This window comes from Pomacea canaliculata, linkage group LG6 (genome assembly GCF_003073045.1).
Source record: "Pomacea canaliculata isolate SZHN2017 linkage group LG6, ASM307304v1, whole genome shotgun sequence".
NCBI classification, from domain to species: Eukaryota; Metazoa; Mollusca; class Gastropoda; order Architaenioglossa; family Ampullariidae; genus Pomacea; species Pomacea canaliculata.
The window spans coordinates 115,851-129,214 of record NC_037595.1 but is presented as its reverse complement, the minus strand read 5'-3'; the positions used below and the strand labels follow the sequence as shown (position 1 = coordinate 129,214).

At 41.4% G+C, this 13,364-nt stretch overlaps 1 protein-coding gene across 3 annotated transcripts in view; it reads right to left on the bottom strand.

The window, feature by feature from the left end:
- Nucleotides 1-1,598: 1,598 nt before the first annotated feature.
- The window catches only part of LOC112567045 (ornithine carbamoyltransferase, mitochondrial-like), a 29,301-nt gene continuing 17,535 nt past the window's right edge, over nucleotides 1,599-13,364 (bottom strand). The window contains exons 9-11 of one of the 3 annotated variants that reach the window (XM_025243538.1): nucleotides 12,857-12,997; nucleotides 6,948-7,011; nucleotides 1,599-4,820 (exon numbers count right to left, since the gene is read on the bottom strand). In XM_025243538.1, the coding sequence (XP_025099323.1) occupies nucleotides 4,813-4,820; nucleotides 6,948-7,011; nucleotides 12,857-12,997 (213 nt within the window). In that variant the 3' untranslated portion in view covers nucleotides 1,599-4,812. Of the gene's footprint in view, nucleotides 4,821-6,021; nucleotides 6,120-6,447; nucleotides 7,012-12,856; nucleotides 12,998-13,364 lie in introns of those variants that run through there. The other 2 variants (XM_025243536.1, XM_025243537.1) reach the window with 2 other exon arrangements.

Here is a 13,364-nt window from a genome sequence, read left to right as displayed (position 1 = left end):
GTCTAGAGAGACTTTACTAAGGCTAAGCTTGGAACCACATAGCATCGCCTCTGTCTTCTCATCATTAAGCTTGAGTTTATTCCTCAGCATCCATGACTTGACCTCTAAGCAACAATCTTCTACAGCACAAACTGCCTCACGCACCGACTCACTGTCAGTACTAAATGAAAAATAGAGTTCAGTGTCATCTGCAAACATCTTACGGTTCACATTATGCTTCTGAATGAGAGGACCAAGCTGAGATGTATAAATAGAAAATAGAACCGGGCCCAAAACAGAGCCCTGCGGGACACCGCACAGCAGTGGAACTGTCACTGAAGAAGCTTGATTGACCATCACCCTTTGTGTGCGATCACTGAGGTAGGAATGGAACCACTGCAAGGCGGAACCACCAATGCCCACCTCCATTTGGAGACGAGTCAGTAGAGTGAAGTGATCAATGACATCGAAGGCCGCACTCAGATCAAGGAGGACCACAAGAGTCACTTTCCCTGCATCCGCACTGCACAGAAGATCGTTCATAAGACAGAAGGGCTGTCTCACAGCTGTGCTTGGGTCTATACGCCGACTGGAATTTATCCAATAAGCTGTAGCGGTCCAGGTGGAATGTCAACTGCTGAGCAACGACACGCTCCACAAGTTTCGAAACAAAAGGCAAATTCGAAACAGGTCTATAGTTTTTACACAAGCTAGGGTCCAAGTTGTGCTTCTTTAAGATAGGCTTGATCACAGCTGTTTTAAATTGTCTGGGTACAGAGGCAGAGAAAAGGCTAGCATTGACTATGCGAACTAGTACAGGAAGTAGAATGTCAAGGTGCTGGAGAAGAACACTAGTGGGGATAGGATCATCCACAGACGTGGTTGGGCGACAACGCCGAACTAATTTCAATAGTTCATCCTCTGTCACTGGTTGAAAGTTAGAGAGGGGCATGCCACAAAACAAGTCACTGGTTTGCTCCACAGTAGCAACCGAATCACTGAAGCTGTCCATGATGGTCTTTATCTTGTCTTCAAAGTAAGCACTTAGTGTACTGGCAGCGATCTGATCATCCATCTCTGGAAGAACAGGCTGAGTCACATCTTTACCCAGGAGACCATTCACAACTGCGAACATCTTGCGAGAATCAGAAACTGCAGAGCTTAGAATATTCATAACATACCGCGACCTAGCTTTGACAATGATGGCTGAACACTGGCTCCTTGTATGGCGATAAATCTGACGATCCACCTCCAGTCTACTCTTGCGCCATCTGCGCTCCGCCTGACGCCTGACCTTCTTGGCTCGGCGTACCTCTGGAGTAAACCACGCGGTATCAGGACGCTCAGTAATGCACCTCTTTTTCACAGGCGCAAACTTGTCAAGAAGAGCAGTCAGGGTGCTGTTGTACAGAGCCACAAGCTCATCCACATTGTCAGGAGGGGAGACCAGGAGAGCAGAACGCTGAAGTTCAGTACGAAAAGAATCAGAATCCATGCCCCGCACATTTCTAGTGTACACAGTCTTTCTCGGTAAGCCAGGCCTTGACATGCTGGTAGTAAACAACACAAGAAAATGATCCGAAAGTTGCAAGTCTTCCACAACAATAGACCTAACAGTGTGATGGCCAGGTCTCGCAATAACCCAGTCCAAGGTGTGACCCTTACAGTGGGTAGGGGAGTTGACATGTTGAACAAGATCAAGGGAATCCAACAGCTGACAAAGTCTCTTCGTATCAGGGTCAGATGGCACATCAAAATGAAGATTCACATCTCCAAGAATTAACAAGTATTTGTTGGCAGCAGCTAGGTTGGAGACCAGGGGAATAAACTCTTCACAGAACGCTGAATTAGTCACTTTGTTGTTTCTAGAGTAAGGAGGGCGATATAGAAGCAAGACATGAAACGTCAGTGAACCACGAGTGAGGGCAAAACTGAGTGACTCAAAAGTCTTGAACGTTTCTGACACCAACGGCCTCAGAAGCACGGATTTCTTGTATACAGCAGCAATCCCACCACCACATCTATCTCCAGACCTGGGATTGTGAATGAACGAATATCCCACAGGAGTGATTTGCCTAATAACAAATTCATCTCCAGCCTCCCTAAGCCACGTCTCAGTGAGCAACAGCAAATCCAGTGACTTTTACTTGGGTAAAACTGAGTTAACTATATTAGTCCGGCCCTCTAAAACCATCCCAATTTCTCTTGCGGCCCCTTGGGAAAACTAATCGCCCACGCCTGCTATTGGGTCTGTGACACCTTGCAAGAGCTGCCATCCAGCAGAACTAGTTAATTGTCAGAGAGGACATCATTGTCAGTTAATTGTCAGAGAGGTCAACCCTTTTCCCCATCATCTGTTGTACTGTGAGCTTTCCAATAATAGCAGAAACAGGATTGCCCCCCAAAAAAGCTTCAATCATACAATCAAAGTCCATCTAGGACTCCATCTTGCTCAATAACTGAAAGTGTCGCTAGTGACAGAATGGTGTAGTATCTTGTGGCAGTTCGTTGCCAGTGCCTTCAAGAAGCGCATAATTGTTAGTACTAATATTAGGAGACCTATAGTGCATTGATCCTGTGAAATGGTTTAAGGCACTGTTGAGGTCAGCTGCTAGCAAATATGTAAGTATTTTAAAGAGATGAGGGTTAGGCTGCTGCCAAACCATCTAAAGAGGCGACCTTGTGAAGGGCAAGTGGAGAATGTCCTCAGCACATGGACCAGTAAAGATGAGTGCATTCTGGCCAGCTGACCCGTTTGGTGAAGCCAAAGAGTATCAGATGCTCAGCAAAACTATGCTGGATGAAGACTAGATGTTGAAGCAGAAAGAAATGTCATTGAGGCATTTGTACATAGGCAATCCAGCAAGTAATGTAGTTTGTGATTGGCAGCCTGTAAAGTTAGTAAAGTATGGAAAGGCGGGTATGTAACATGGTCTAGCACACTTCTGTAGCACCAGGCAGGCAAAGGTATTCTAGACACATTGAAGGTTGTGGAGTGTAGTGATCACACGGGCCAGCAAAAGGGAGTTACATTTGTCCAGGAGGGGAGGGGGGAGAGTAAGAAGAAAACGACCAGCTTGCCTCATGAATCAAGTACTGGTGGATAGTGGAAAGGTGTCAGCATGAAAGAAACACTGAACCAAAGTTATGTTGGTCTGCATAGAGATAGTGGAGTCCAGAAAGACAGTAATTTTTGACACTAGATGAAAGTGGACCATAGCGTCGGACAGACTGGTGGAGATGGTATCAAGTCTAGTGCCACCGAGCAGCGCTTCTGTCTTTTCATGGTTCAACTTTAGTTTGTTCTTTGTCATCCACCTCTGATGCTGGAAAAGCAGGTGTGGTGGAGAAAAGAAATTCAGCAATTCTGTCAGTGAAGAGCTGCTGTATAATTGCATGCCATCTGCGCAGGGGAAATGGTGGAGGTCATGGCACTCACTGGTGACAGAGACTCACTAACTAGTGTCGAGGGTTAATGAGAAGAATGGGAGCTGATATCCTTCTCAGATCCGGGTCATGGAAGTAGCTCTAAAACCAAGAAAGAGTTGTATCAAATGTGGTGAACAGATTAAGAAGAACAAGCACCATTACCAGTGGCATTAACTAGGTCCAAGGTTAGGCAGACAAATATTGTGTACTGCAATAGAGACCATAGGTAAATTGACATATAAAGCAGAAGATAATGTCAGGTTAGAATGGGACAGCACCTTTTAAGCTTCTTTGCATCAAGACTGGATTTTTTCAGGTTGGGGCACACAAAGGGGATATTTTTTTTTTTTTGGGGGGGGGGGGTGTTTTACGCTGTGCCAGCAACTAAGGCTACATTACGGCAAGGCAGTCAGCCATGTAAACAGTTGCTACGTGCAGAGAAAGAACAGCGTGCCCGAGACGAGAGTTGAACCCAGGACAGCCAATCTTCACTGCATTGGTGAGAGGCACTAACCGTTGCGCCACCGAACCGCCTCTGCGATTTTGAGGGAGTCTAGCATAATTACAGTCAACAGGAAGGTGTTAATGATGTCCAAAATGTATTGACCATCTGTTACGTTTAAGTTCAGAAGTTAGCTTCAGATACTCAGAGGGGCAAACGATTATGTATAGAATGCATATCATTTGTTAGCTGGGAGTTGCCTCCGTCATGTCAGTGGCTCATGTTCTGAGAAGCCAGTAATGAAGAGCAAGGACCCTTATCACTGCATGTATTTGATGCACCATTATCCAGTCAAACCGCTTTTGGACACAATATTGAAATCATGATGCCCTGTTATAGTAGCACCTCATGTGTGTTCCTTACAGCCAACAAACTGAATCAAGGTCCTGTACCTTTATTCAATGCATCATATTTTGGAATGCAACATGGATGTTTTGTCTTTCCTTTAGGATATTCTTCATGAACCACAACTCAGATGGTACCATTGCAATCTTGGCTTATCACCCTTTAACATCATTTCTTTTTGCCATATGGATGTCTCATTCATCTCTCTTGGACATCCCTTGTGCTTCAAACCCAGATGGTAACCTTGTATCCTTGGATTAATCAAAACAACTTCAACATACACTATTGGTACTGCAATTACCCCAACTGCTGGCACTAAATTTGTCCTCCAATAGATCCTCATTAAAGTATAATTATTCCAGTTATGGAAGTTCTTTATTGTTATTTTTTTGTCACTCTTTCAGCTGGGAGTGGGTAAGTTGCACAAAGTGAAGCGTCCAATCACCTCAGCAGAAACTGCAAAGACTGTATAATGTGTGAAGGAAGATGTTCTCATGCCCCACTATATAAGCAGTAGCCGAGTCTGGAGAATACAAACCGTCATCACAAGATGATCCTCAGTTGCCTGCAGATCAGAAAACACCATGCTCATACTGGCTTCAAGGATATTTATCCCTTCAACGAACTTGATTGTAAATAACAAATACCCCAAATACCCATAAATATGGATTCAAGGTCTAGAATGTTGATGATACGAGGTTATGTCCCTGATGAAAATGTTATGTCTCATAGAGTACTGGTGACACAATGTTACAGCTCATGGAGGGTACTGATGACAGAAGGTTATGTCTCATGGAGGGTACCGATGACTGGAGAATACAGTAAGGTCTTACCATATGCAACTTGCAGTACACAAATTCATTTATACAAATCTGGTAAAAGTATAAAAAAAAATAAAAAAAATAAAAAGTACACAAAAATTTAATTTTGAATTGTGCACTTCATTCAATATGGATGTATCGACGCAACTGAGCTATAGCTATGAAGATGTTTGCTTTCTGTAAGCAAATTGAAATCTCTGCATCTTGCCCAATCAAGTTGTTTCCTACTCTGGGAAGCATTAATGTCAATCAATTTGTCTGTTCATGCCTCATTCTTCAGTCTGCTTTATTTTGGGCTATCACACAAAAACTTTCTTTTCAAGTGTATAATAACAAAAATGGTCTAGGTCTTATAAATGCAGTCACCGTGAAATTTCTTTTCATAAAAATTAATGCAAGATGCATTATTTGAGTCGTTATTAGTAACTGTTAGCAATTATAAAAAGTAAACAAGAATTCAACTTGCATGTCTTTGTCTTAAACCGTGGTTGCATTGTTTGTAGAAATAAAATAATTTCTTTATCTTCTTCCACATTCTCTTTTATCAGAGAACATATTTTTTATTCATTTTTAGTACTCCTAAAATAATAAAATAACTTTTAACGTAAAGTTTGAAAATATACTGAGTGTTATTATATGTGCGGCGGCATTCAATCTTGTATTTTCAAAATCAAGGGCGCCGTATAGTGAGAGTTAATTGGTTGTGAAACAATTTTATGCTAGCATTGCCAATTTGGTTACTTTTTTGCTTCATTTAAAAAAAATATGTGATGGTATGTGCATTGAGGAAATATATAGGTATATTTGGAATTTGTATGCAGACTTCAGCTTACGTTTGAATATGGTAGGGCCTTAGATGCCTACAAGCATTACTATGCACAGAAAGAGGTCAACAATACAGACATCACATTTATATCCAGATATACTTAATTGAAACATGTTTTCCCATGGGCTGAGCCATCAGTGTAAACATATCCATGTACTAATCTGATGTCTGTGTTGTTGACATCTTTCTGTGCATGTTGATGTTTGTAGGCTTGTACCTTGAGAACAGAAGAGAGGATGTTCACCCAAATTAGGTAAATATCTTGCATAGAGATTTACCTGATCATGCAATAAAAATTTGCCTCCCACTAGTTCTTTAAATACAAAAGAGAACTTTGTTGAAAACCATGTTGCATGCTTATAGCTGGGTTTTGTTTCTGCTTAGTTATGTTACGTGCAAGTAAGCTGTTTCTGCATATTTGATTGATATAATAATTTGACAATGACTTGTTTGTGTTTTGTAGCTACCAAACCTATTGCTTGTCTTTTGAAGGATCACTGTATCCCCTCTCCAAAGAAAACCAAATGCATACTTTGACCATAATGTTTGGTAACAGAAGAAATGTATTTGACAGAAAAGGACCATTACAGAACACTGTCAAATTTGTAACAAGTAAAACTGAATAAGTGAAGATGGATTATTTCCAGCACGTAACAGCTTTTTTTTTTTTTATTTTCCACTGGCAAACATATAAAAAATAAATGACGGAAGAGTTAAAAGCCTTTACTACTTGAACACAATGAGTAACTTGTCAGTTAGTCTATTTATGAAGGCATCACAAATAAAAGATTGTCAGGCACTTGGTATTTCCCTAGACAGGTTAATAACAAATGAAAGCTACGAGTTTTTGTGGACATGAAAGAAACGCTATTTACCAGGAGACGATAAAAATATGGAAATGTCATTCAAGATTTCCCCTTTCCAATTATAGATGAACTGCTGGTAGATGTAAACTTGTTTTAAAGTGAAGAGCATTCAATATGAAGTTAACAATCAGGCTCATTTTGTGTGGAGCAAAAAAAAACCCCTCAATACTCCAGCGCACCTCTCATAAAGCATGGTCGTGGTGTTGTTGGCACATAGTCTGTCAGTAGATGTAGCAGTACAGCCTGCACAAAATAACAACCCTAATTACCATTTCCTACTTTCTGTTCAGCAAGAAGTATCACTATCATCAATGTTATGTTCTGTCCACTGTCACGGAAGTTTAAACATACTCCAGTACTCAATAAAACTTTCTCTTTTCTATTTAGTAAGAAATTGCACATACAGGTTAACAACTGTCTGATCGATGCAAATTGTTGTCTTGTGAAATTAGACAAGGAATGGTAATTTTTTTAAGTTCTACCACCACAGAAATAAAACAGGCAGTTACTATTAAGGCCAAGCTGAGGTTAGTGCTATTTTAAGCAAGTATCAGAATTGCTATGGTTTCTAAAGGTTCATTCAAATCTAACTGGCAGAAATTTGTTTAGCAAATATTAAAAAGACACACGATGTTTTGAATGAATGTAACATTATAACATATTACAGAAATAATACCATTGATAATAAATGATGAAAATCTCAAATTGTTTTCACTTTTTCAAACATCAGAAGAGGACAAGGGCTTTTACATGTGCCATAGGACGACTGCACCTGTGACCAAACCTGAAAGCCCAGTAACCATTCAATGCCTGAATACCCAGTAATTATTCCAAGCTGGAATGCCCAGTAACCATTCTAAGCCTGAATGTTTGGAAACATTGCTGAACGCTGAAATTATTACGGACTTAAAAAGGTCCTAATCTGTAGTATCTTGGTGTGCTGATCACTAATATAACAATGAAAAATTTTTCTTGCCTCTCATTTTGAAGGTATTTCATATAGTTCATTTTCTATGTTTCACTGTGTAAATGTATCCAGTAGGACTTCTCAAGTGAAGAAAACACATCATCTTTACTTTGGATGCAAGATTGGTGACCAAGAGAATCCTTGGGCCCCACATGGCATATATGCTGAGCTACATGTACAACACAGCTGTCACAGTGGTTGAATGACCAAAAACCATCAATGCCACTTGCAGTCCCCATGGTGTGGAGATTGCCAAGCAATCACACAAATGACTGTTACTTCTGCTTGGTTCTTCCTCTTTCCGGCAGGATAACAAAGCAAAAGAAATCAAGAACAGTCTACCCCAACATTCCGTCTGCATTGTGACCAGTTCCACATGGTGAGGGGCTTCCTATTCCAGAATCTCCAGCACAATATTCTCGATTCAGCTGATGAGGACAAGGGCTAGCCAACTTGTTCTCCTGGTCAGTCAGCATGCAGTAATCCAGATTTTCACTGTGGTACAACATCAACCCCAACACACAATAACACAGGAAGAACTAAATGACTTGGTTTGTGTTTGACTTATCCAAGAACAAGGCAGAATTGCAAGGTTCATGCAGAATTGCAAGGTTCATGACTCCAACAATAAAATCTTCTAGAAGATGTCACAATTACTTCATATTAAAAGCGCCACCAGCAGCTGGAGCCTTTCTTCAGAAAGGAAAGTTATCTGGTATTCTGTTCCAATACTGAGGGCCTCAATGCCTTAGAAATCACTCATGACCCACAAGAATGGAGACTATTTTGTAGACTCTTCCAAGCCGATTCTTAAGGCTGTGCTTTTGGTTTCGTCTTTGAGCTATTCCAGTAGTGGATGCTGTCCACATGAAAGAGCCTTACAACAACTTTAAGCAGCTACTAAACTCCTTTGAGTATAACAAGTACAGCTGGCATATCCCTGGTGATTTGAAAATAGTTGCCCTTTTAACGGGACTGCAGCAGGGATATACCAAATACATGTTTTTTATGTGAGCGGGATAGCCGAGCAATGGAACTGCCCTACAACCAGAAGGAATGGATGCGCAGACAAAAATTGTAGCAGTTGGAGAGAAGAATATCCAGCACCCAGCGCTTGTGGAGGCTCACGAAATTCTGCTACCACCCCTTCACATCAAACTAGGTTTAATAAAAAGCTTCGTGAAAGCCATAAACTGGACTTCGCCAGCTTTCCAATGCCTACATAAAAAAGTCCCTCTACTCAGCAAGGCAAAGATTAAAGAGGGAAGTTTTTGTGGGTCCTCAGATTTGAGAGCTCTTCAAAGATGACTGGTTTAACAACTTGCTGCAGGGTGATGTAAAACAAGCATGGAAATCTTTTTGCCTAGTGTCTACAAACTTTCTTGGGAATAATAGGACAGAAAACTACAAGGAACTTAGTAGAAGACATGCTGATGCAGTATCAGAAACTTGGTTGCAATATGGCTTTAAAGATCTGCTTCCTTCATTCCCATCCAGATTTCTTTCCTGACAACTGTGGTACTGTTAGTGATAAACATGGCCAATGTTTTCATCAAAATATGGCAACAATGGAAAAAAGATAGCAGGGAAAATTATCCACTACCATGCTGGCTGACTACTGCTGGACACTCCCCAGAGATGCTCCCAAATAGGTGAACAAGAGACAGGCAGAGAAATCTAAGACGTAGTCTATGGCTTGATTTTTTACAGGTGTTAACCAGAGATCATACTATTACCATGCATTTTGTGATGTACACAATAATTATTGCAGATAACCAAAAAAATTGATAAGAAATGATAAATTTATTTTAGTAACATGACTTTTGTAAAAGCTTGTTGACCAGCATAACCATTCTATGCTTGAATACTCAGAAACCATTCCATGAATGGCCACTGGCCAGACTGGATAGAGGTGTGAACACAGTGCAACAAAGAGGTATACTTTCTGGGTATTTCATGTTCCAGGTGTGTTTCAGCCAGGTTGTACTGGTTGGGGGGTGGCTGCTTGTTCGTACATAAAAGATGAAGTGGGTTGATGACAGGTCAGGGAAAGTCATTCATTCATCCCTTGACCACCATCAGTTGTTGGGGAGGGGAGCCCATGGATAGAGGCGCCACTCATGCCTGTTTGCCTGTTTTGAACAACAGTGAGCAGGTTTTGCACAGGACAACCAGTCCACTCCTTCACATTCCTTTACCAGATCTTTCTCTGGTCACTGTGTCACTGTGACATTAACCGCTTCCCAAGGCACCTTGAAGGTCAGTCTTTAACAAGGTGTCATACTGGGTTACCTGGCCAAACTGGACCAGCTTACACTGCTAGGCTTTTGCAAGTAGGGATTCTGGTGTCCTATGACTGTAGCAACCATGCTCTGTACAAAGCAGTTCTATGTTCTCTGTATGAGATGGAGAGCAGCCTCCTCAGGCACGTCATTGATTGCCTGGTTTCTTCTCTCCACCAAGCAGAGTTCACTTTTCACATTTATGAAGTAGTATCGGAACTTGGACAGGTTATACTTGATAGTAAACCTGACGTTATGGCTGCAACAGACCCTATTCAGCTTAGCCATTGCCACTGTTGTTGTCACGATCCTGATGTGGATATGTGTTGTGGGGCTTCTGTCCTTGGAGAGGGTGGCTCCCAAGTACTTAAAGCTGCTTACCTCTGTGAGCTTATCTCATTTATGTAGATCTCTGCTCTGCTATCCCCAATACCCATGACTTTGCTCTCATCAGTGCTGGTTTCTTTCTTATGGGTTCGAACTGTCAATCTGTTGGTGTGATCTTACAGCTCTTTGTTCATGCCTGCTAACAAATCTGTCATTTGCAAAGTTTAGGTTGTAAGTTGGCCTTTTACTGATGGAAATGGAAGTGTGGTGGTCATTGAGCTTTCCACACATGATTTTTTGTAAGAGAATGTTGAACAGCACAGGTGATAACAGACATACAAAAGTAAGCTCCTATTTGGTTAGTAAGCGATGCGACTCTTCTTGATTCGATCCCATTAAGAGAGCTCCAGCTTTTCCAGCTTTTTAATTACTATTTCTTAGTTTAGTGAGTCCTTTGCATAGTGACTGGTAATACAAGACTGCAAAGATGGATGGCTTCGTTTTATGTATATTCTGGGTGTCTTGTGTGCTGCTTCTTGCTGCTTCAACAGGTTTCATCTTTTCCATACTAGGACAATGCCAAACATCACGGTGGCTCACATGGTGGACATCAGCCTTTCTCACATGAGTATTTGGTTGTGCTTCAGCCAAGTGCATGCCCCATGCCACTTGACTTGCCACGCATCAACTGGATCGAGTACACCATGGCACCTGACAGCGGAGAATGTAAATAAACCAGGAACTACACAGTGGGGCGATTTTCTCTTGGCTAGGAAAATTAAAATTGGGTTTTAGAGAGTCTTACATGTGAGATTGGAAGTTAGATGAAGAGTTCTGTAAATCGTGGGCATTAAAGCAAGTGGTGAGCTGCCAAATTTCTTCCTGGTACTGTCCACTGACCATCAACAACAAACTGCAGACGTTTACCAACCGATGCCTACGCCATATCCTAGGAATAAGATGGCCTGAAAAGATCTCCAACAGCAGCCTGTGGACAAGAACCAACCAGAATGTCACTAGCCAAGACATCAAAAAGTGCAAATGGGGCTGGATAGACACACCCTGTGCAAACCAGCTGACACCACTGCCAAGCAGGCACTTGACTGGAACCCTCAGGTGAAGAGGGGAGTTGGGAGACCAGACTTGGAAAAGAACAAAAGAGAGCGAGGCCAAGGACATCGGAACCACATGGGCCCAACTGAAGTGGGCTGCCCAAAACTGGGTCCGCTGGCAAGGTGTTGTTGCAGCCCTATGCTCCTCAAAGGAGCAACAAGGAATAAACTGTCCACTGACAGCGAATAAAGATACCTGCACCCACCAGCTCTAACGTTTGAATCTTCAGGGCAAGTGGGATACTGAAATATTACCTCCCCTCCTTTTAAAACAATTTTATTATTTACTATTATGGATTTATAACAATGTTATTATATTTTACTATTACTTTAATGCTTATAGGCACTAAAAGAAACTATTAAATTTTTCAGGAATCTCAATTAACCCCCCCCCCCCCAAAGTGCTGTGTGAGCTGGGTAAATGGTAGCATGGGTCATGAAACCCATGCAGTAGCTTGGATGCTCAGAAAGCTCACACGAGTTTACCATGCGATTTTGTTTAGGGAGCAAAGTGGTTTCATTCCCTATGAGACTGCTGAACAGGCAGGATATAATTTGAGATATGGTGTATGACCCAGGGAATCCTATGAAAAAATTAGCTCCGTGCCTAGATAAGGTAAACTTTTGTATTTGTTGAATTTGATTCAGGGTAAACATTGCAAGTTAAATGGAAATGGAGTAACATGCTTTCCATCTAACATTTAAACTCTCCAGGAAAGGAAATTTTGACGATGGTACTAGAAGTTTAATGTATAATTGTAATAGTGAAAAATATTCATTAAGAAATAAATTTACAGGAAGTATTGTAGAGTATCCAAATCTGTTGGGGAGCCCGAGTGCATTACCTTTCCTTCAGACCCACCCAAGGGTGTTTGCTGTTGTGAGTGTGCCAGAATTGGTGTGACTGACATTGTTGCCTGGGAAAACCCTAGCGCTTTCCCTGGATGAGTGTATGACGAAGAGTTTTTCTCTCATCTACCCCAGCAAAGTTCTTCAGCTGAGGATTAATGTGTTTTTAGTGACTGAGTGTACCAGTATTTGAATGGAATAAGTGCCAGTGTGTTTTTCAAGTGATTGGAGGTGTGACAGGTCATTGTTTCTTGTTGTTGAAAGAAGATGCATGGGCGTTCTGTGTATTAGTGCTGTGAGTGTTGCATCCTTGACAACATTGTGACTGCATCTGTTTCAAAAAGTTACTTCCTTTGACAATAGACAACAGATGCTTATTAATGCTGAAATTATATGGACGAAAGCCTATTCCTAATAAAGCATGATAAAATAATAAACTTTGATTATTTATTTTCATGTAAGTAATAGACTTTGTAGAAGAGGATGGCTGACAAGATATGAGAGTACTGTCACAAAACTAAGCTATGACTGTCTCAATGTTCTGCACTCACCATCACAGTCCATTTGCGGTTCTCAGCCTCTTGCCAAACAAGTGATCTCTCGGGGTCGTAGAAGACATCGTCAGTGACCTCCTCTTGTTTACGAGGCAGACAATGGAGAAACACCCAGTCTGCACCAGCTTCCTTCATCATCTGTCACAAATCAAGTTACTGTTTTCAGTCAGCGTGTTTTACTTGACACTTGTTTCACTGTTATACAGCAGTGTGATGACCAACTCAAGCAGCACAGTATCCTTCATCAACCAACAAGAAGAGTTCCTTTAAATAACTGGGTGTCTATCAAGAGCAATGTCTCTCGCCTGCACTGTTCAATGTCAGAAAACATCATCCAAGAAACCCTTCATGACTAGCACACTTTCCTCTTTATCAGTGGATCCTTGACTGCAAAGAGGAATTATAAACAGGATTCATACAAGCATGAGCTAACAAAAATCTTCCAGGTCTATTCAAGTACCCTGACATCCACTGGCAATGTAAAACTGACACACTACTAATGTAC